General features: G+C 38.5%; 1 protein-coding gene and 2 long non-coding RNA genes across 17 annotated transcripts in view; 2 read left to right on the plus strand and 1 right to left on the minus strand.

Moving 5' to 3' along the window:
- Positions 1-21,184, plus strand: part of LOC112867626 (uncharacterized) — a 173,095-nt gene that overhangs the window by 106,695 nt on the left and 45,216 nt on the right. For 3 of the 15 annotated variants that reach the window (XM_086713928.1, XM_086713922.1, XM_086713927.1), the window contains exon 1: positions 12,842-12,963. The exons of 2 other annotated variants lie outside the window; for them this stretch is intronic. In XM_086713928.1, coding sequence (XP_086570054.1) covers positions 12,857-12,963 — 107 coding nt within the window. In that variant the 5' untranslated portion in view covers positions 12,842-12,856. Of the gene's footprint in view, positions 1-12,732; positions 13,028-21,184 lie in introns of those variants that run through there. 10 more of the 15 variants (XR_015253759.1, XR_015253758.1, XR_015253755.1 and 7 more) reach the window with 7 other exon arrangements.
- On the minus strand, positions 11,937-13,016 carry LOC147579283 (uncharacterized). The gene is made up of 2 exons (XR_015253764.1): positions 12,587-13,016; positions 11,937-12,303 (listed from the first exon to the last, which is right to left on the minus strand). It is a non-coding gene; the product is annotated as an uncharacterized LOC147579283 (long non-coding RNA).
- Positions 14,087-21,090, plus strand: LOC147579284 (uncharacterized). Its single transcript, XR_015253766.1, has 2 exons — positions 14,087-17,041; positions 17,102-21,090. It is a non-coding gene; the product is annotated as an uncharacterized LOC147579284 (long non-coding RNA).

The raw sequence follows: 21,184 nt of genomic DNA on the forward strand, positions 1-21,184 counted from the left end.
CACTTTTGCTTTTAATTCCCTTGCCTTTGGGGATGTGTCGAGTAAGAGATTGCTACGGCTGAGGTCAGAGAGGTCTTTTCCTGCTTTCTCCTCTAAGGTTTTGATGGTTTCCTGTCTCACATTCAGGTCCTTTATCCATTTTGAGTTTATTTTTGTGAATGGTGTGAGAAAGTGGTCTAGTTTCAACCTTCTGCATGTTGCTGTCCAGTTCTCCCAGCACCATTTGTTAAAGAGACTGTCTTTTTTCCATTGGATGTTCTTTCCTGCTTTGTCAAAGATGAGTTGGCCGTACGTTTGTGGGTCTAGTTCTGGGGTTTCTATTCTATTCCATTGGTCTATGTGTCTGTTTTGGTGCCATGGTTTCATGAAATTTTTAGGATTGTTCTAGCTCTGACAAGGATGCTGTGATTGGGATTAAGTTGAATGTATAGATTGCTTTGGGTAGTATTGACATTTTAACAATATTTTTTCTTCCAATTCATGAGCATGGAATGTTTTTCTATTTCTTTGTGCCTTCTTCAATTTCTTTCATAAGCTTTCTATAGTTTTCAGCATACAGATTTTTTACATCTTTGGTTAGGTTTATTCCTAGGTATTTTATGATTCTTGGTGCAATTGTGAATGGGATCAGTTTCTTTATTTGTCTTTCTGTTGCTTCATTATTAGTGTATAAGAATGCAACTGATTTCTGTACATTAATTTTGTATCTTGCAACTTTGCTGAATTCATGTATCAGTTCTAGCAGACTTTTGGTGGAGTCTATCGGGTTTTCCATGTATCGTATCATTCCATCTGCAAAAAGTGAAAGCTTAACTTCATCTTTGCCAATTTTGATGCCTTTGATTTCCTTTTGTTGTCTGATTGCTGATGCTAGAACTTCCCAACACTATGTTAAACAACAGCGGTGAGAGTAGACATCCCTGTTGTGTTCCTCATCTCAAGGTGAAAGCTCTCAGTTTTTCCCCATTGAGGGTGATATTTGCTGTGGGCTTTTCATAAATGGCTTTTATGATGTTTAAGTATGTTCCTTCCATCCCGACTTTCTTGAGGGTTTTTATTATGAAAGAATGCTGAATTATGTCAAATGCTTTTTCTGCATCTATTGACAGGATCATATGGTCCTATCCTTTATTTTATTAATGCGGTATATCACATTGATTGATTTGCAAATACTAAACCAGTCCTGTGGCCCAGGAATAAATTCCACTTGATCTTGGTGAATAATTCTTTTAATGTACTGTTGAATATGACTTGCTAGTATCTTGTTGAGAATTTTTGCATCCAGGTACATTAGGGATATAGGTCTAATTCTCCTTTCTACCGGGGCCTTTTCTGGTTTGGGGATCAAGGTAATGCTGGCTTCATAGGATGAGTTTGGACTCTTTCCTTCTATTTCTATTTTTTGGAACAGTTAGAGAAGAATAGATATTGACTCTTCTTTAAATGGTAGAATTCCCTGGGAAGACATCTGACCCAGGACTCTTATTTTTTGGGAAATTTTTGAAAATGTATTCAATTTCTTTGCTGGTTATGGGCCTGTTCAAATTTTCTATTTCTTCCTGCTTGAGTTTTGGTAGTGTGTGTGTCTTGGAATTTGTCCATTTCTTTCATATTGTCCAGTTTGTTGGCATATAATTTTTCATATTATTCTCCTAAAATTATTCATATTTCTGTGGTGTTGGCTGTGCTCTCTCCTCTTTCATTCATGATTTTATCTATGAGTCTTCTCAAAAGATAATTTTAAATAATTAATGGTTGTATCAATCTTTGGTCTCTTTTCAATTTACTCATTTGTAGATGGCATTTTTTTTTTTTTTTTACTTCAATGAGATCCATGTCCCTTCAAAAAAATGTCCTTGAAGAAAATAAATGCTTCTTAAATAGTAGTAGGCATTGGGGGCAAACTTCAGAAAGTAGCCCTTAACTGCCTAGCTATGAGGACATAAATAATAGGAAAAATCCTCCCCCGTCACAATATGATCACTTGTATTATCATTGGAGGCCAGGGGATTGCTATGATGGTCAGGGCGGAGCCTGAGGATTACATGGATGCTATGACTTGATCACAGATAATGGATTTTGAAAAAGAAACCCATTAGGGTTTCTGACTTAGCTGCCCTAAGTCAGAAAATATCATCAAACTCTGTGCCTAAGCTGACTTAAGAGCAGCTGCTGGATTCACCATTAGTTACAGAAGGTGGAGGCAGAGAGTAGGTGTAGAAGCTGGTTGGGCCAGAAGCCTTCCCTGGATCCCAGGGTAGGAAGCCAGCTTATTGGAGCCCTTGCTGTTTGGGCTTACCTATATGGATAGGTTGTAGTGGGGGATACAATCTGGTGCTTCCCCATTGGATGGATCAGCATAATGGGTTTCAAACAACTGAATGACATTTCCAAGCTTTCCTTTCTCCACTATCTTCCTCCAGACTGACCCAAAGAAATGGTTTTCCAAACTCCCTTCTCAACACTGACCCACCCTGAAAACACACACACCACAATCCTGTGAGAAATGTCTCCCAGTTGTCAAGCAGGCCTACTTCACAGCTTGTGCCTGGTAGAAACGTTTGCACTTTGTGCTGGTGTTATGTTGTGTAGCCCCTTCTCTAGCCAAAGTTATACTTTTTGGGTTTTTTTCCAATTTTTTGGTCTGTGTCTTCCATGCCTTTGACTTTAGTCCTTTATTGGTTTCTTTGTTTCTCTGGCCTTTTAAGACAGCCATCACTATCTTCTTGGGAGTGTTTCCAACTTTAATGGTTGGTAGGTTCTTCTCAAAGTTTGTTTTCATCCTCTATCAGTTTGGCTCATCCTTTTTCTCTCCAATTCCCTTGTGGAACCAGAAAACTGTCCCATGTTCCCCAGGACTCTGAGCATGGGCACTTTCAGAGCTTGCCTTTCCTCATTTTTCACCTGGTTCTTTCATCTGCTGGCTGCTGAGCAAAGAGATCCATGCATGGCACCTACAGAGCACCTCATAGTGACTCAGGCTGAGCAGGTTGAGCTCAAAGGCACATCATAAACCCATCTGTAATATGGTTGCTTTTCTTTCAAATCCTTAAGAACATAAGTGACCCAAATTATGGTAGAATAGTGAAATGGAGGTGGTGGGTTGGGGTTGAGAGGTGGTTCCAAATTTTATTTTCACTTCAGGAGGCCCATTTTTCAGCATTTCCTCAGAAGCTCTTCTGGGCCAACAAGAGGACAGTTTGTCAAAATATGAATGACCAGCTACCCTGCTCATTTCCCAAGCCAAGTACCCCAGAGCCTTACCTTGTCTGATGCCTTTCTTTGGCTAATTGTACAGCATTAATGCTTTTCAGCTTCCTTCTGTTCATTCTCACTGATGTGTTTCAGTCAGGGCATCTCTGGTGACAGAGCCTGCATGTGCATTTTTTGCTTTATTCCACACCCCTCATAGTGCAACTGAGAGCTTGAATTCATAATAACCCCAGGTGCTAGAGGTGAATAGTTACCTAGATAATTTGATCTGTGTAGATGATGCTTGTCTTTCTGAAACATGTTTAGAGGCTTAGAATATCCATGTGATTGCTTCTGCAAGCCTCTCCTTTGGTCAAGTAGGCACAGTGTTATGGGTATATCTTTTGTCAAAGAGATTGACCTTTGATATACTAAAGGGTTCTTTTTTTGGTCATAACACTGGAAACATAAGCTTCTTGCTTCTTGGATTCAGTCAACAAATAGACTTATTTATATTAGCTACTACTGTGGACAAGGAGGGCAAAAATGAATAAGACAAGGTCTCTACCTTTTAGGTGGCTTCAGGTTGGTGGGAAGATAGATAAGTAACCCAGCATTTCTAATACAGCATGATCAGAGCTTTATGATGGAGATGTGCATGAGGTACGGGAATGAAGGGTAGATCTCTAATTCTGATGCAAGAGGTGTCATTGGCCCAGGAAGGCAGAAGGGAGTGAGTGACTGTGTAGCATATGACTAAGCTAAGTTATTGGCCCAGGAGGCAGAAGGGAGTGAGTGATTGTGTAGCATATGACTAAGCCTAAACACTACAACGTCTTTCTCAATTAGGTTGCCATTTCTTTATGGATTCATGCACTGAACAAATATACAAGTACCAACCAGGTACTAGTCACTATACTAGGTCTTATTTGAAGATGTACAAGTCACCAGGGAGCTTGCAGCCTAGGGTGGTAGATAGAAAAATAAACATTTAAAATCCACCATAAATCCTGAGGCAGAAGCATGGGAAAGCTGACATTTCCTTAATTAAAGCCAGTTGAAGTGTTACACTACATAGAATGCTTTGAAGGGGCAATATCAGTAACTTACTGTCTTGCCCCATTGTAGTCTGTGAATAGGTTGATTCAGTTCCACTGTGCAGTTTATTTATCATCTAAAATCCCAGCAGTTAAAGGATCTGGAATATATCAAACTTTTTAAGGTCCCTGCCTGGACAGCCTTCCTAGTTCAGGAAGCAAATCATCTGACAGAGAGAGAAGTGAGAATGTAGACGCACAATCCTTTTAAAATAATTTAGTAATGATCCTACGTAACTGACCAAGAATTTACAGGATCTGTTCTTTCTGTAGAGATATTTCCTTGCTGCTCAACCAGTGAGCTTGCCAAGTTTAGAGGATTAATCTTTGACATTGTAAATAAACTCAAGTTGTAATTCAGTCGCAGGGGTGAAGGGAATTTAGACTTGTCTTGTATAAGGGAAAAATATTAAATGGATTTGTGGAAGAACAACTATGGCAGTCCGTATTGTCTCTGGTACCTTAGCACTGAGTTTTGGAACTACAAGGGACTCTCTAGGTCTTCTGATCCAATGCTCTTTTTTTTTTTTTTTTAATTCTAATATAGTTAACATACAGTATTAGCTTCAGATGTAAAATACAGTGATTTAACAATTCTATACATTACTTAGTGATAATCAAGATAAGTGTACTCTTAATCCCTTTCACCTACTGCACCCATCCCCTCCATCCACCTGCCATCTAGTAACCATCAGTTTGTTTTCTATAGTTAATAAAGTGGTTTCCTTTTTTGTTTGTCTTTTTGTCTTTATTCGTTTGTTTCTTAAATTCCACATGTGTGAAAATATATGGTATTTGTCTTTTTCTGAAAAATTACTTAGCAATATATTCTCTAGATCCATCCATGCTGTTGCAAATGGCAAGATCTCATTATTTGTTATGGCTGAATAATATTCTATTCTATATATAATATTCCATTAAATACACACACACACACATACACACATGTACACACTATATCTTCTCTATCCATTCATCTATCAATGGACATGGGCTGTTTCCATAATTTGGCTATTGTGAGTAAAGCTGCAATAAACATAGGACTGTGTACATCTTTTCAAATTAGTGTTTTTGTATTCTTTGGGTAAATACCCACTAGTGGAATTACTGGATCACAGGGTAGTTCTATTTTAATTTTTTGAGGACCCCCCCATACTGTTTTCCAGTGGTTGCATCAGTTTGCATTCCTACCAATAGTGCTTGAGGGGTTCCTTAGTATCCGCATCCTCACCACCACCTCTTGATTACTGTGTTTTCTATTTTAGTCAATCTGACAGGTGTGATAGCTCATTGTGGTTTTGATTTGCATTTCTCTGATGATGAGTGATGTTGAGCATCTTTTCATGTGTTTATTGTCCAATGGTCTTATTTTATACATGAGAAGACTAAGACCTATAGTGCCTGAGATGGTAGCAGATCCAGGACTGGAACCCATGTCTTTTGACTCACACTTCAAGACTCCTAATACTACACCATGCTACTGCTTGTCACATTCAGACTCTAGTTTTACTTGCAAGACTCTACTGTCAACTTCCTTCTACTCAGTTCTTTTCTGTCCCTCCCTATGGTCCACGTCAGCTGATTCAAGCTGCTTCCTTGCCTCCTGTCCATGCTACACATTTTCTGGCCTCTGAAACATCCCTCACACACTTCCCCTCCTCCATCAGGCTGGCATATCTTCATCTTTCTCTCCTTTCTGCCCCTTTCTTCTCCAAACCAGCTTCATACTTCCTCTTTCTGGAAGCCTTCTCTAACTAACTTCTTCTGTCTTTGAATGGTTCTTGGTTCTTCCTCTTTTCAAGCCTTTTTGTTGGTTTGTATTCACTGCTTTGTTGCTTAGTAAGCATTTTGACAGAAGTAATATAGATATTTACATTCCATAAGAAAACTTAGATTAGGTGCTTCCTAAAGGTAAAACCTGGAACATGCAGGGGGCATTTTACATCATTGTGTGACTATAGCTGGGAATGGACAGTCTGAGAAAGGCAAATTACTTCTGTATTTGGGAAGAGGAAAGAAGACTGCCTTCGAGGTGGGTGGGTATGTTGATCCTCTTAGAGGCGGGGGGGGGGGGGGTATTTGAAATGACTTCTTAAGATTATTTCCAGTCCTGGGACTCTATACACTTTTGCACCAACTTGTATATACCAGAGCCTTAGCCTGATGCTGTTACCAATTTTGTGGCCTGTGTTGAAGAATAAGAAATCCTGCAACTAATAGGTGACAGATTGGTGTGTCCACTGCATGTTATGAAGAATAACAAAAGAGCTTGGTAAAAGGAACTTCCCACGTGGAATGCATTGTTAGATGGATCACCTGGCTGCCCTGTGGATGACTTCATTTACTGCCTGGAGATCTCTACCTCAGGGAAGGAAGGCCAAGAGCCCTTTTGAGCCAAGTTCAAATTCTCTTGCCTGATTGATACCTTGGTCAATGGTGTCATTAACAATGCTTCAATAGCCTGACTGGCTGATTTCAAAATGGGAGAGGTGATTAATGTCAGAAATCCAGTTGGGGAGAGCATTGAAGGGAAGTCCCAGAAAGAAAAAATGGGGGTCCACCTGTGCCCCCAGAGGCCCATCCACTGTCTGCAACCAAAGGGAAGATCGTGGGGATAGGAGTCTGATTTCCAGCCCTTTTTTGCTTTGCTGATTGCTCTCCATCTCCCTTCCCCTATCTCCTCCAACAGCACACATTCTGACACCTACAAGCTCATTACATGATGATGACCTATTTTTTCATCTTTTCCATGAGCATCAAACACATATCATCTTGCAAGCACATGTATTTTTTTTTTTCCCCTACCAATGCTGAGTGCCTTTGAAGTCCAATTTATTGTAGGGTTAAGCAGCCAGGTCTTGATTGTACCCTAAAATTGCTTATAATTTTGATGCCTCCAAACTATTTCCCAAATCTACCTTTTTTCTACAGAAGGGTGTGGCACAACCCCTTTTTACTATCTTCTGTGGCAGAATGTGGAGAATAGAGAGGACTTGGGGAGCAATTCTCCAGGTGGGTTTCAGGAACGACTTAGTCCCTAGCTTCTAATTGCAGTTGGGCTGTATTAAAGTTGTACTCTACTCAGCAAAACTGAATTCAGTTTTTCCTTCAAGGTTAGGGCCAATATGGCTTTACTGATTGCTCAGAATGGTCACTGAGAAGTTTCTACTTCAGTATTCAGACTTTTCAGGATATTTACATTGTGGCCACTTACATCTGTGAATCCAAATGGGATTAGAAATGAGAATATCGTGCCTTAATCTAGGGAGTCAGGGCTGTGGCAGGCAGCTAACCCAAAGCATAGTAGTCTTTCTGAAGTCATTCTGTAATAACTTCTACTTCCACATCTAACCACTCCCTCACCTGGCTTAAGTGGAATTCAGCATCTCCTTAAGGGATGTTCAGGGGGAAGAGAGGAAAATGGAAGATAAGCAGTGAAATCCTAAGAACATAGGGGCACCTGGGTGGCTTAGTTGGTTGAGTGTCTGACTTTAGCTGAGGTCTTAATCTTGCAGTTCATGAGTTCGAGCCCTGCAACAGGCTCTGTGCTGATGGATTGGAGCCTGGAGCCTGCCTCAGATTCTGTCTCTCCTTCCCTCTCTGCCCCTCCCCGACCTGCACTCTCTCTCTCAAAAATGAATATTAAAATAAAACAATAATAAATCCTAAGGATATAAAGTGAGCCCAAGCAGAACTCAGCTCTTAAATACAATTCAAATTTGGATCCAATAGTCTTCTCTGCTCCAGGCTTCACTTTATCCCTTAGTACAATAGAGAGGAGCATCATACCTTTGAACACTCAGATTCATTACAGGAGGACGAGTCTGTGTGTCCAAAACAACCAGGAATGCAACCAACATTTCCTTAAAGTACAAGGAGAAAATGGAAACTAAAATTCCTACTTCTCTTTCTGGAGAGGCCAACAGTAGCATTCAGTGTTGACCCATGCTGTTGGGCTGGAGACTGGCCTACCTATAGTCTGAGTCCTTGTTAGCTCTTGTTATAGACTGTCTACAGCTGACTTCATTTGTTCTGTGTGTCTCCCACACATGACACTCACCACATATGCTTGCTGGGACTTGCCTCCAAACATTTATACTGGCCAGTTCCCTCCTCCCCCAACCTTAGGTACTGTCTTCCCATCCTCTCTGTTCAACTGTGTCCCTTTCCTCTTTGCATAACTGGTCCTAAAGTCTCTTCTCTGCCTTGTTGGTCTTAGCTGGCTCTTAGGACTCCATTATTCTATGGTTCCTCCACATATTTTTGGAAACCCAGTTTGAAATACACTATTAATGATTTCTGGTCGTTATTTAACTTTTTGGCCTTGGCTCCACAAAGCCAAAATCAAGGGCACAGCTATTTAAAAATGTTGAAGCCTTGTAAAATATTCTGATGAGTTGAATACTTCTATCATATACCTTTTCTACATCCTCCACCTCCTCAATTTACAGTTAACTACTGCCTTCCATTTCAACTATCTTTTTCTTGCAAATTCTCCTAAAAGAATTCAGTTATCTATTTGTAAATATACTGAGAAGTATATTCCAAAGAGACAAAATCCTATGAAAATGTTTGGCTAACATTTCCATGTTTACATTCCTTAAGAGAATTGACCAAAATAACTTTACCTGTCAGACATAAGTTCCTAGAGAAAAATATGGACAAAAGAATAAATTCCATTATATAACTATTTAGTGGTTAGGGTTTAATCACTGGCAGCTGAGTTATTTGAATATGACTAATTTCTACTCACAAATTATATTAATGATTACATAAAAATTTTGAGATGTTTGTTCATTAGAAAGGAAATTATATGGAAATATACTATGTACTGAGAATTTGTCATGAATTATCTCTGAGGTGATTTACATGCCTTATAGAATTAAATCCCCCCAGTACTATTGTAAGATAGGTATTTCATTACTTCCTTTTAGAGATGGAGGAAGTTGAGATTTAGAGAAATAATTTGCCTGGAGTCATGCTTCTGGTTAAGCATTTTAACTCAGTCCCTGTATTTAACCATTATGTCACACTGTTTCCTATGGGATTTTTTTTTTTTCAGGTTAAATATGTTTTATTAAATGAACCTCAAGGGTATTCGAGTATTCTGAACTTCTGGGGGAAGCATCTAGGTGATTCAAGTTCAATATGATTAGTTTATTATCTAATACAACTAATTAGGTATTAGAAGTATTAAAAATTGATTACAATGAAAAAGGACAACGTGTGGCTATGGTTTCACATGTACTGAAATTTTTACACAAATATGTTGTAATGCCTTTAACAAAATTTTGAGGTGAAGAGTAGCACCAGCCCCATATTTCATAGATATAGTGATTAGGAATTACCCTTGCTTCAGGGTGCCTGGGTGGTTCAGCTGGCTAGGTGTTCACTCTTGGTTCCAGCTCAGGTTGTGGTCTCATGGTTCATGAGTTCGAGCCTTGCATGGGGCTCTGTACTTCCAGGGAAGGGTCTGCTTGGGATTCTCTCTCTCTCTCCTCTCTCTGCCCCTTCCTAGCTCATGCTTTCTTGCTCTCAAAATAAATAAACTTAAAAAATAATATAAAAAAAGAATTATCCTTGCTCATAGAATCAGCAAATGTATGCATGTGTGCGCATTGGGGCTGGGGGCAGATGGGCAGGAAGAGTGGTGGTTGTGTGGATTCGGGCCAGAATTCAAACCCAGTTTTGGACTCCATAGCTTAAAACCGTAACATGGGAACTAAAACATTCCTCCTATTTCACTCAGTGTAGTCGCCTATAACATTAATTTGCCAAAACTGGCATTGGTTTTGATGGGGTTTTGGAGTGGTGGGGGTCCAGAGCCAAGGGCCAAGAAAGAATTCTTGAGACATCTTTGGTGCAAAAAGGTGATTTTATTAGAGCATGGGGACAGGACTCGTGGGCAGAAAGAACTGTACTGGGGTTGTGAAGAGGACTGATCATATACTATGGAGTTGGGGGAGGTAAAGGCAAAAAGGAGGCTTCCAAAAGGCCTTCATATGCTAAAGAAGACTCACAGGATACTGGAGGCCTAGCTATTGTCAAGCTAAGGTTGTTTTTTTCTCTAGCAAATCATTAACATAATGATAGTAGGGGGTTCCTGGAGAACTGTTATACTGTGTATTTGCCTCAAGTTTTTGTCAATGGGCTACAGGTTATAAAGAAATTTAATGTTACCATTTCCTTCTTGCCTTTGTTCCCCACATCACTATGGAGGGGATGGTGATGTTGGGGCTCCAGGAGACTGAGTCCATAGGTTTCTGGAGATTAGGCTATTGATAAGATTGCCTTTGTCTTGTCATTTACAAAGACATTTGTAAACTGATAGAGATTTCATGTCCTGCATCTCTATCAGTGAACCAATTGTTTTCTGCTTCTCTTAGCTTTAGGGCAGCTAGGAGTGCCTGAGGAATGTCACACATATCCCACGGTGGGGGGGGGGGGGGAGGGGGGGAGGTTTGCAGGGTGTCAGCTTGCCTTATGCATCCTTATCAAAAGAACTGCATCATTCTTAGATCTCAAAGTTTATATCAAGGCTTCTTAGATGCTAGTAAGGTACAGTGAAAATAAAAGTTTCTAGAGCAGCAGACCTGGGATCAAGCCTTGTTTCTATCACTTTCTTTATAACCATACACTGAATTTCTTTTGAGCCTCTTTTATTTTTTTTAAATGTTTGTTTATTTTGTGAGGGGGGTGGGGGAGAAGGGGCAAGACAAAGGGAGAGAGAGAATTCCAAGCAGGCTCCATGCTCAGTGTGAGGCAACAAGGGGCTCAATCTCAGGATCATGAGATCATTACCTGACCCCAAATCAAGAGTCGTATGCTCAACAGACTGGGCCACCCAGGCACCCCTGAGCCTTTTTTAATATATAAAAGAGGTATACTCCTCTCTGCCTTACAGGACTCATAAAAATTCAGTGTAATGATTTACATGAAGGCACTTAGTAAAATGAAAGAAGATGACTTTATACAATTGCTAGTTTTTATTATAACAGTAAAAAAAAGAAAGAAAGAAAGAAAGAAAGAAAGAAAGAAAGAAAGAAAAGAAAAGAAAAGATAAAAGAAAAGAGACTTTATATGTTCTCACATCAGAACAGGTGAGACCAACAGACCAAAATGGGCACCCTTCCTGTGCCAGTGAAGGTGGCCCCAAGGTGCAGACCCATCTAACCTCAGGAAGGAAGAAAGCCTGATTGGGGTCGTAGTGTATATAGGAGACATTAGAAGCTCTGTTAAGTTCAAGCCAGCCATGACTTGAACCCAAACCTTAAGACTCCACTTTAAAATAGGGCATTTTAAATGAAGTTCTGTTTTCAAAGGACTTTTTAATACTTAAAATTTTGAAAATCAAAGGAAATTAAGCAAAGTAAGAAACCCAGAGGATGGCAGATAAAGCGAAGTGAGACAAAAATACTATTATGACCATTAAAAAATATAGGACCGACAAGGTTGGGCAGATATGCAAATACTTAAGATTGACAAAGTGGTAGAGAAGCAGGAGTGTTATGAAAGAAAGGAAAACAGCAATTCTAACCTTAGAGATAAGAAAGGCGTGGAGAACTGTTGTCAGGCAGAAAGAGATTCTAAAATAATAAAATAAGCCACAAAGCACAATATACAACATTGAGGAAAGACACTGTATAACTGAACACAATGTGGCTTTTTACCACTGCGGAAACATTAGGTGGTAGAAAAGTGAAATCGTTTAAAGAAATTTTTCGAAGTTTCTTTCCAGAGGTGGCAAATGGCGAAATAGTAAAAATATTAAAGTATAAGCATATTAAGAGAAAAAAAAAAAAAAAAAAAAGAAGAAAGAAAGAAAGCCAAAACCCGATAACTGGTGACATTTAAAATACCGCCTCCCAAACAATGGGCCTGTAAATTGTAGAGGAGTCCAAGTTTGCAGAAACGTCTCCAAGGATGAACCGCGGGTACCGCGCATCAAACTTTCTCTTGTGGCCATCTGCAGGAACAAAGCGTCCATCTCACTGGGGGTGAGAGCGGCGAGACCCTGGTGCAAGACAGACACTCAGCAAAGGATTCCCCCCACTCCAGATCGGACTTCTCCACAGACCCCGCCCACCCGCCTCCCAGACCAGGTCTGCCACTGCAAGTCCAGCCCCCGACCCCTCAAGGCAGCCCTCCCAGTCCCGCATCCCTGGCTCAGTCCCGCAGGCCGCCGCCCCCAACTCGGAGCTTCATTCAGTGACCCGGGCAGAGGGGCGGGCGAGCGAGAAGAGCTCGGGCAACGGGCGTGTGAGGCTCCAGGCGGGGATACCCGGGCGAGTGCTTACTCTGGGTGTCCGTTAAGGAGATCATGGCTGCAGCAGTGAGGGGAACGGCTACAGCACCCTCCAAGAGCCCAGGGGAAGAAGCAACGCGGAAAAAAAATTAATTAATTAATTAATTAATTAAAACCGGTAGGCAGCCAAGGGTACAGCCCGAGCATCTACAGAACACTCGAGCCACAAGTGTGGCTCCCCACAAGAGCTTCAAGACTGCTTCCCATTGGCGAAACCCTCTCAATAGCAACCAATCATCCATAGTCTTGTTCGGTGATACAAATGGTGGCCACACCCCTTCACCAATTAGAGAAGAGTGTTACTTGCAATTGGTTGAGGAGACCAAACCGGAGGGCGAATGCTCCCAGCTGGAGAAAAAGGGAAGCTTGGTAGGGGGAGGTTTTCTTTGGAGAGCGGCTGAAATCCTACTGTTCCTGAGCTGGGCTCTTTGAGGTCGGAGACCTAAGAAGCAGGGGGTGGGGGTGCGGGTGGAGGGGCTGGAGGGTGGAAGGGGTGGAGGGTGGATGGGTGGGAGAGGATCTGGGGTAATTCGGCTTTCAAAGGGCTAATCTTTTCTTTTTCCTTACTGAGGGCGAGGGCGGTCTATCGCGGATCACTTCCTTTCACCAGTATACTGTGCAGGAGAGAAAAGGGAGTTAATCCTCGCCCATCTCTAGTGGAACTCGGGCCTTTAGGGGCATCTTGGACTTTCTACTCCTTTTTATCTCCAGCCTTTCCCATGCAGGAAGTTTGGTTACCAAAGTCTGTTTATTGGCAGCCACCATTTATTGTGAACGGTACAGGGGCCACGTAGGCATAGTGGAGGATTGCTGTCGTCTTTAAGAAGCAGTTGGTGGGGAGAGGAGGTGTGTGTTTCTGATTTAGCCTGTAGTACCTCAAGGGTATTTACTCCAACATAAATGACTGGCTGTGACCCCATACAACATTTACTGTGGCTGCTGTCAAAGTTCAAAAATAGCAGAAAACCAATGAATCATTGATGTAGCAATTAGTAAAGTTTGTTGAGCATCCACCAAAGAACAGCTGGGGAACCAGGAGCACTCAAGCCAAAACAGAATTAGGCGCAGGGCTATGTTGTTACAAAGCAGCTTGGGAAGTAAGAAGTCTAAGGATTTTTTTTTTTTTTTTTTTTTTACAGTGATAAGAATATTTACATTTTCTTAAGTGATAGGGAATTGGTTAGTTGTTACCTCATATCAACTTTGGGAAACAGGTTAAGTTGTGCTTATGATTTCCACGGGCGTAAACAAGTAATTATTCCAGGTGAAGTTAGTCTTACAAAATAAGCTAAATTAAGCTTTGTATGACAAAACTGGTTTGTTTGCCAGGGAAGTTTCAAGGCTGGTCTCTGTTGGTTTTTTATTTTAACAATTCCCCCCTTTTGATTATCTTCTCATGTACCCAGTCTGAAGAACCATATATTTGTTGTTGCCATTCGTTGAATAGTCAGCCTCAGGGCCATGTAGTCACCGTCTTCATCATTTATGTGTTTATTGTTTATTTCCTCTGGTAATCTGATCCTGATGGATACCATTTGGCATATGAGTGGCTGCTGGCAGGCATTTAAGAACCCTTAGGAGTAGACAACATATTAAAGAAGTATATATGATGACTTAAGGAGAACCATAGCCAAAGACTGAAAAATTCCCCAGAGCAGATTCCCAGGTGTCAAGATTTAACCAACTAAATAAATCAAATGGATTGCAATTTTTAAAAAGTTATTTACAAAAGCATAACATGATGTATTAACAGTCACATCCTCATGATGACTTAGGACTGGATGAACATGAGGATGTTTTATTTTAGGAGGCAGTGTTGCAGATGAACTTCCACCCCAATTAGGCCTCTTTATGATGTGAGCAGTCAGGTAATTTAATAAAAAGTATTTCTGTGGAAACGAACGAGAAACAAAGGTTAATAGTTCAAGGAAATTACAAATTCACTGAGTTTGGAGGGCAGCCAGTTGAGAAAATTTATAAATATTGGGTTCAAAGCATCTTCAGATGGAGTGAGGGCAAGAGTGGCAATTGACAGATTTTCCTGGTTTGCAGTTTGAATGTCTCTGGTATCTTGCTGCGTGACCACAGAGCAACAGACACAAGGACTGGCCTCACATGAGCTGTTTTGGTGGTTTCTCTGAAGTTTATATTCAGTTGTCCAGCTTTACCTTGCATGGCTTTGAGAAAAGGGCAACTTTATTTCCATAGTGATTCCAGGTGACAAGAGTGGGAGGAAACTGGAAATGTTAGTTTGGAGAGTTCTAGTCAAGTATTGGAGGAAACTAGAAGAATTCAGGATCCAGTTCATTTTGTGAGAAAACAAAACCTCAAGGACAGTTAACAGCACTTGAAGCTGATATCCACAGAGGTGTACTACTGAAACACTGTTCTCTTTAAAATTGTTCTTATTTTTATCAAAAATAACCATGGTAAGACTAGCTTGTTTGCAAATTAAGTCTAGTTTCAAAAATTTGGCCTGATTATTTACGTAAGTGCAGCAAGAATAGTGAGTGACCATATAGGCTCTTTTAAATCTGCTCTGCTGGAACTTTTCATAAGGAATCTTAGATTGAACTTTTCAAGTCTTTTTAGGTTAAGAAGCTAACATTAGGACGTTTCTAATTGTGTCCTAATACAAAGAGAAGAGTCAGTTGAGCTTATGTAAATATGTAAATATGTAAAAATATATTGTCATGAAAAATAAAGATATTCAATATGAATTTCTGAATTCTGGAGGGATCAGGGAGGGAGAAAAATATACATGTTTCAACCTTTGTTTACAAAATTATATTTTACTGAAGTGCTGCTGTAAGCTATAGGTAGCTTAGAAGAGAGGAGAAAACAGGACCCTTTAAATCCGGACAACAAAACATTTAAGAACCAGCAGTGTTTTAAATGAAGTCATAAAAAGATTATAATCATCGTCTCATCAGTTCAGTCTCTTATAATTCTTGTTTTGCTTCAGCTTAGGTCAGCAGCTTTACGTATCAGTTTGAAATTCTTACCCATTCAGTGTTATGGTCTTAAAGTTATGACAAACCTGTACTTGTCAGTCTTTTCCATGAATTTCCTTGTAAATGAAGCACTTTTATAGGAACACTTTTGTGAGAGATCAGAGTAAAACAATCACTGCCAGAGAGTGAAAAAAGATTAAAAAATAGCCATGGTTAAAGATCTGGTGAGAGTTCATACACATACATACACATGCACACGTGCAGACATGCAATTGAGAAATAAAATTGGTTATTTTTATGATATATGATATTTTAAGATAAAAGCTGAAATTATGACTAGAATTATGACTATAACAGGAAATGTCAGGTATTTAGGAATTTCAAATAATTTTTGAATTAATTATTTAATATATCCTATATATAAATTATGATCTAAGGTAAAACATTATTTGACAGTGTTTCCCATGCAATTTAATATATCAAGTAAGTCTACATAAATTAACATTCCTCTTTTTACTTTATTTAGAAGTCGATTTGGGGAAGTTTGTTTAAAATGTCAAAAGATTTAAAACATTTGGTCAAATAGGGTCATAGGTCACTCTGAAATAATACTTAGGTACCCATTCAACCAGAATAACAATTAAAAGATTCCAAAGGCAAATATAAAAATCTACATAGTTATAAAAAATTGAGCTCTTGTAATAGAGAAGACTCAGTTTTTCTAAGTAATCCAAGATGTGATGAAGAATTACACAAAATTATTTTCATAAGACCCAGATCTTTGTTTTATAAATAGATTACCTTAAAGGTACAGAAAAAGTTTTATTTATAATTTCTTAGGAAGAACTGATCAATACTCAAAACAAAACAAAACTGTCCTTTTAACAGAAAACCAAGTTCTAATTTTGTACCAGTATACTTTTGATGTTAGCACTTTTTTTTAAACTTAAATAAATCCATTTCACTTGTAGCTAGACCATACATAAAATTCTTTTCTCAAGATTTCCAGTTTTGCCCCATCTTTTTTTTTTTTTTTTTTTTTCTTTTCCTCATTCTGGAACAATTATTTTACTTGAGGATGAAATCGCTTTATTTGTTTCCCTTACCAAACACCACCACCACCACTACTAACAAAAACCCATGTCCTTCATTTCTTTCCTTGTCCAAAAAACACATTCTATTTTCCTTTCCTACTTTTCATATAAAGTCATTTTCTTTCTCCTGTATTATTTCTATTAGCTTTAAATTACATCTATTAATTAGGATTTTTAATGCTTATAATCTTGAATTCCTAGTAAAAACTAAGAAGTAAGCAATTGTGGACTGGCAAATTTATAAATACACAATTATAAAAACTTTTTAGAGATAAGTTTTTTTGTTTTTTTTTAGATACATTTTTTATAGTATGTTTATTAGTGTGGCAAAGGACATAGTTATTAACAGACCCAAGTATCGTCTCTCTGTAAAAATTAAAAAGGCCAAAAGTTGGGGTTGTTCTAATGAATCCTTGGCTACTAAAGCTTGAGTGACTCTTTTGAGACTGTCTGAGCAAGCGAGGCTAGGGTAAAACAATGTTGGCAGGTGCTAATAGAAAGAATATAGTGATTTCTCATAAGTAAAAGGATAGTTGCCATAGCTTGAATTTATTGGAAGAGTTTTCCTAGAAGATGAAGAACTAGATTTAGGTTTCCTTGTAGCAGATGATACAAATGGAAACAAATTAAACATAACTAAGAACCTTGCATAGTAGTGCAAGGGAGGTGCTTAATAAAAACCATTCACTCTGAGGTAGATTTGAGGCAGTGCAGTAGTACTGAGGGACTGCCATGATGGGAACCAATTCAGAGAGCTGACTTAAATGTATTGAAATGGCATTTCCAAAACACTGATTTGCTCAGGTCAGTTTTAGTTGTAACTCAGATGTGATAAAAAGTACATTGAATCACATAGCTTAAATACACAATTAAATTAAATACACAATTAAATACACAATTATAAAAACTTTTTAGAGATACGTTTTTAACTTTTTTTAGTTCTTACTAGCTTCAGGGAAAAATTATTAGTTGAGGTTGCATGTCTTTAGTAATTCTCTTATATCTGCTGATTCCTCATTTTAACAAAAAGAGCAATACCCAAGCTCCAAACTCCCAGTAGGCAAAAAATATCATTGGTTACATTTATCATTTATTACAATTATAGGTGTGGTTACTTTTTACTTATAGCAAGTGACTGTTTTGTTTTTTCCTCATTTCTGGTAGTGATGTATAGTTTTATTTCAGTAGGAGTTTAAATAAAGTTAGTTTCCTTAAATAAAATATTAGCAATACTACAATACAGAAAAAAAAGAAAGCCCAAGGTAGATAAACTTATGTTTAACGTTTAATGATTCAGTATATTTATTATCTCATTGGGAAATAATTTAGATAGTCAACGAATATTCATTATTTAATTTAACTTGGTCTGTACTTTTCTGTATGGGAAATAGGTTCAAGAATTCCTACACTTACATTAATGGATTATAAAGGCTTAGGGCAGAAAGCTGCCCACAGGGCTAAAGCGCCCAAGGTTAGCTAGCAAGAATAGTAACCGGTTATCCTTAAGCTGTATGCTCCGTCAATCTTAAACTTTAAAGATAACTGCTAATTAGTTGTATTGCCTACAGGATACTACTTTCCTTCTGGTGACGCCAATATATTATTGTGCTTTGATCACAACTTCAAAAGCCACTTGCCCCCCCAGACTCTTTGCTTCCACAAATTAATGACTACTATCTGATTGTTTCTTCCTGCACATTCACCACGTCTGTAGTCTTGAGAGGTCAATAAATATGGAGATGAAAGGAGACAGAAATCTCTGTTTGGGGCTGGTGTATCCTTCTAGATATTAGCCTCTCTCGTTTTCATTTCTGCATTTGCTCTCTTACCAGACCAGAGAGAACTTAGGATTCCTGATAGGTGACATTTCTGTTATTTACATTTATTTAAATTATTTGTTTTTAACAGTTAAGCTTGGATTAAACATTAAACACCTAACCATCAGGGCGCCTGGGTGGCTTAGTCGGTTGAGCAACCGACTTCGGCTCAGGTCATGATCTCATGGTTCATGAGTTCGAGCCCCGTGTCGGGCTCTGTGCTGACAGCGTGGAGCCTGGAGCCTGCTTCAGAGTCTGTGTCCCCCTCTCTCTCTGCCCCACCCCTGCTTGTGTTCTGTCTCTCTCTGTCTTTCAAAAATGACTAAACATTAAAAAAGAAAAAAAAAAAAACACCTAACCATCATCCTAAGTTATTTTTCTTGTTGGCAAATTTTGAAGACATGCTTGCTTTTATTAAGCCAACAAACTTAAACTAGGTTTTACTTATCAAAAGTTATATCAGGTCAGGTGAACTTGAAAACATTTGGGTTAGTTTTTATATTTTTGAGGGTTTCAAGAGTACTTCATTTATAAGGACTTATTTTTTCTTTAAGCCAATTAAATAGCTCCTTACACATTAGTTATGGCAATACCATCTGGAGTTAGAAAACTATCACACATCTATAACACGTATAGATAGACAAACATATAGACAGGCAAACAGATCTTATAACTTCTGTTTAAAAAAAATTAGGCATGAGCTGATAGCCATAACCAAAACTCATTAGTTTATAAAAGAATAGTTGGATCCAAATTGTGTTTCTGGCAGATGGGCTAAGTTGAGGCTACCTGCTCAGATAGCAAAGCAAAGTTTGTTTGTTTGCAAGCTGTAAGGATCTTTTAGAAGCTTCTGCTTATCAAAGAATGCATTCCATTGTCTCTGAGAGGTTTGGAATCCTCTCTTGTCAAAGGCACAGCTTAAGATACACTTCAAGTTAAAGTTGCCCTACAGTGACCACTACAATTCTATAAGTTCACCCATTTTCCAAAAAGGCACAAAATCCTGGTCCATAGACCAACCAGGTAGAACACATCTTTGCCTTTAGATTCCCTAAGAGTTCATTTGAGGGGCTGTTTTCTAAAAGCTGTTCTCAAACACAGGGAACCATGTGTTTCCCCGCCCTCTTCCCTTTAGAATAGAATAAGATGATTTAGGTAAATAAGCTTCAACAAACAAAATACAGGTATGCAAATTAAAGTCAGCTCAAAATGGAGAGAACAGAGCTCAGATATGAGAGAGACTTACCTTCAAACTCTAGAGTAAAGGAGAAAGCACTGAACTCAGTAGACTCTGGGTTCCATCACCATAGGGGCCTCAGTTGAGGAGGAGTATTTTCTTTGGATCCCATTTTGACACCACAAACTGTCAAAAGTTTAGAAATAACAGAGGTAAAACTAATGAATCATTGAAGTAGTAATTAGTGAAAGTGTATTGTGCACACACCAAAAAGACAGTTTGCAAACCAGGAGCTTTCAAACCAAAACATGGAAGGAAGCTCAGAGGTATATTGTTAGAAAGTGGTTTATATAGTGAGAAATTCCTGCCCTCAAGCGTCTTCTACTTGTTCATATGTATGTACTACTAAATTTTAGTCGTTCACAGGTATTTGAAGTTCCTTAATTTTGCACCATATGTTTCCCCCACTTCTGACCTTTTCATGTTTTCGTCTGAAATCTAATCCCTCCATAGAATAGGAGTTCCTCTTTTAAGATTAAATTGTAACTCTTTAAAGCAAGTATTGAATGAAACGTTGAATGATTAATTTGAGTATTTATGTGGATGGATTTTGCCTAATCTGGGACATTTGAATCTGTTATTTATAAGATAGGTTTTGCCATCTCAATTTTACAGATAAGGAAAGAGGTGAAGAGGAACAGGTTAAGTTTGCTAAGATCATACAGTAATTTCTTGCTAAAATTCAATACAGTTGAGTTAATAAAAAAAAAGCCTCAAAGCTTTGGTTTTTTTGCTAATCATTTTGTATGTGGTGTTTAAGTATCATTGGCGTTATACTTGTTTATGTGATTTTGGACACTTCTCTGAAATCTGGAGAATTCTCAGTAAAAATTAGTGTGGGAATAACCATGTAGTCATTTTAAAAGTCACTATAATATATGGTTTACTTTCTAACATTTTTTTGTGCTTAATAGTGACAAATTATCATTGGTTAGGTTTAAAAAATATTTTAAACTATGGTTTAAAAAACTTGCTATGATATTTCTTTCATTTTTATAAAGAAGTTTGAATCTCCAATTCAATTTTAGAATGGCATCCATTTCAAGTTAGTGGAAATGATTACATTGTATAGTATATTCTGTTTTATTTCTAATTGCCTGCTCTTTGAAAAAAAATTTTTTTTTCTCTGTACTTTCAACTTTGCTGTGAACCTTAAACTGCTCTAAGAGGAAAGTCTTAATAAAAATAAAGAAAGATAAATTATAAAAATATTTGTTTTGGTGTGCCTGGGTGGCTCAGAGTTAAGTGTCCGATTATTGATTTCAGCTTAGGTTATGATCTCATGGTTTGTGAGTTCCAGCCCTGCATCAGACTCTGTGCTAGTAGTGTGGGGCCTGCTTGGGATTCTCTCCTTCTTCTTTCTCTTTCTCTGCCTCTCCTGCACTCTCTCTCTCTCTCTCAAAATAAATAAATACACTTAAAAAATGTGAAATATATACTTGTTTTAAAAATTCTGAGTTTTGTTTTGTGAGTTTTTTTTTTATTGTG

Source organism: Puma concolor, chromosome B4 (assembly GCF_028749965.1).
Source record: "Puma concolor isolate L17-30 chromosome B4, mPumCon1.1.hap2, whole genome shotgun sequence".
Classification (NCBI taxonomy): Eukaryota; Metazoa; Chordata; class Mammalia; order Carnivora; family Felidae; genus Puma; species Puma concolor.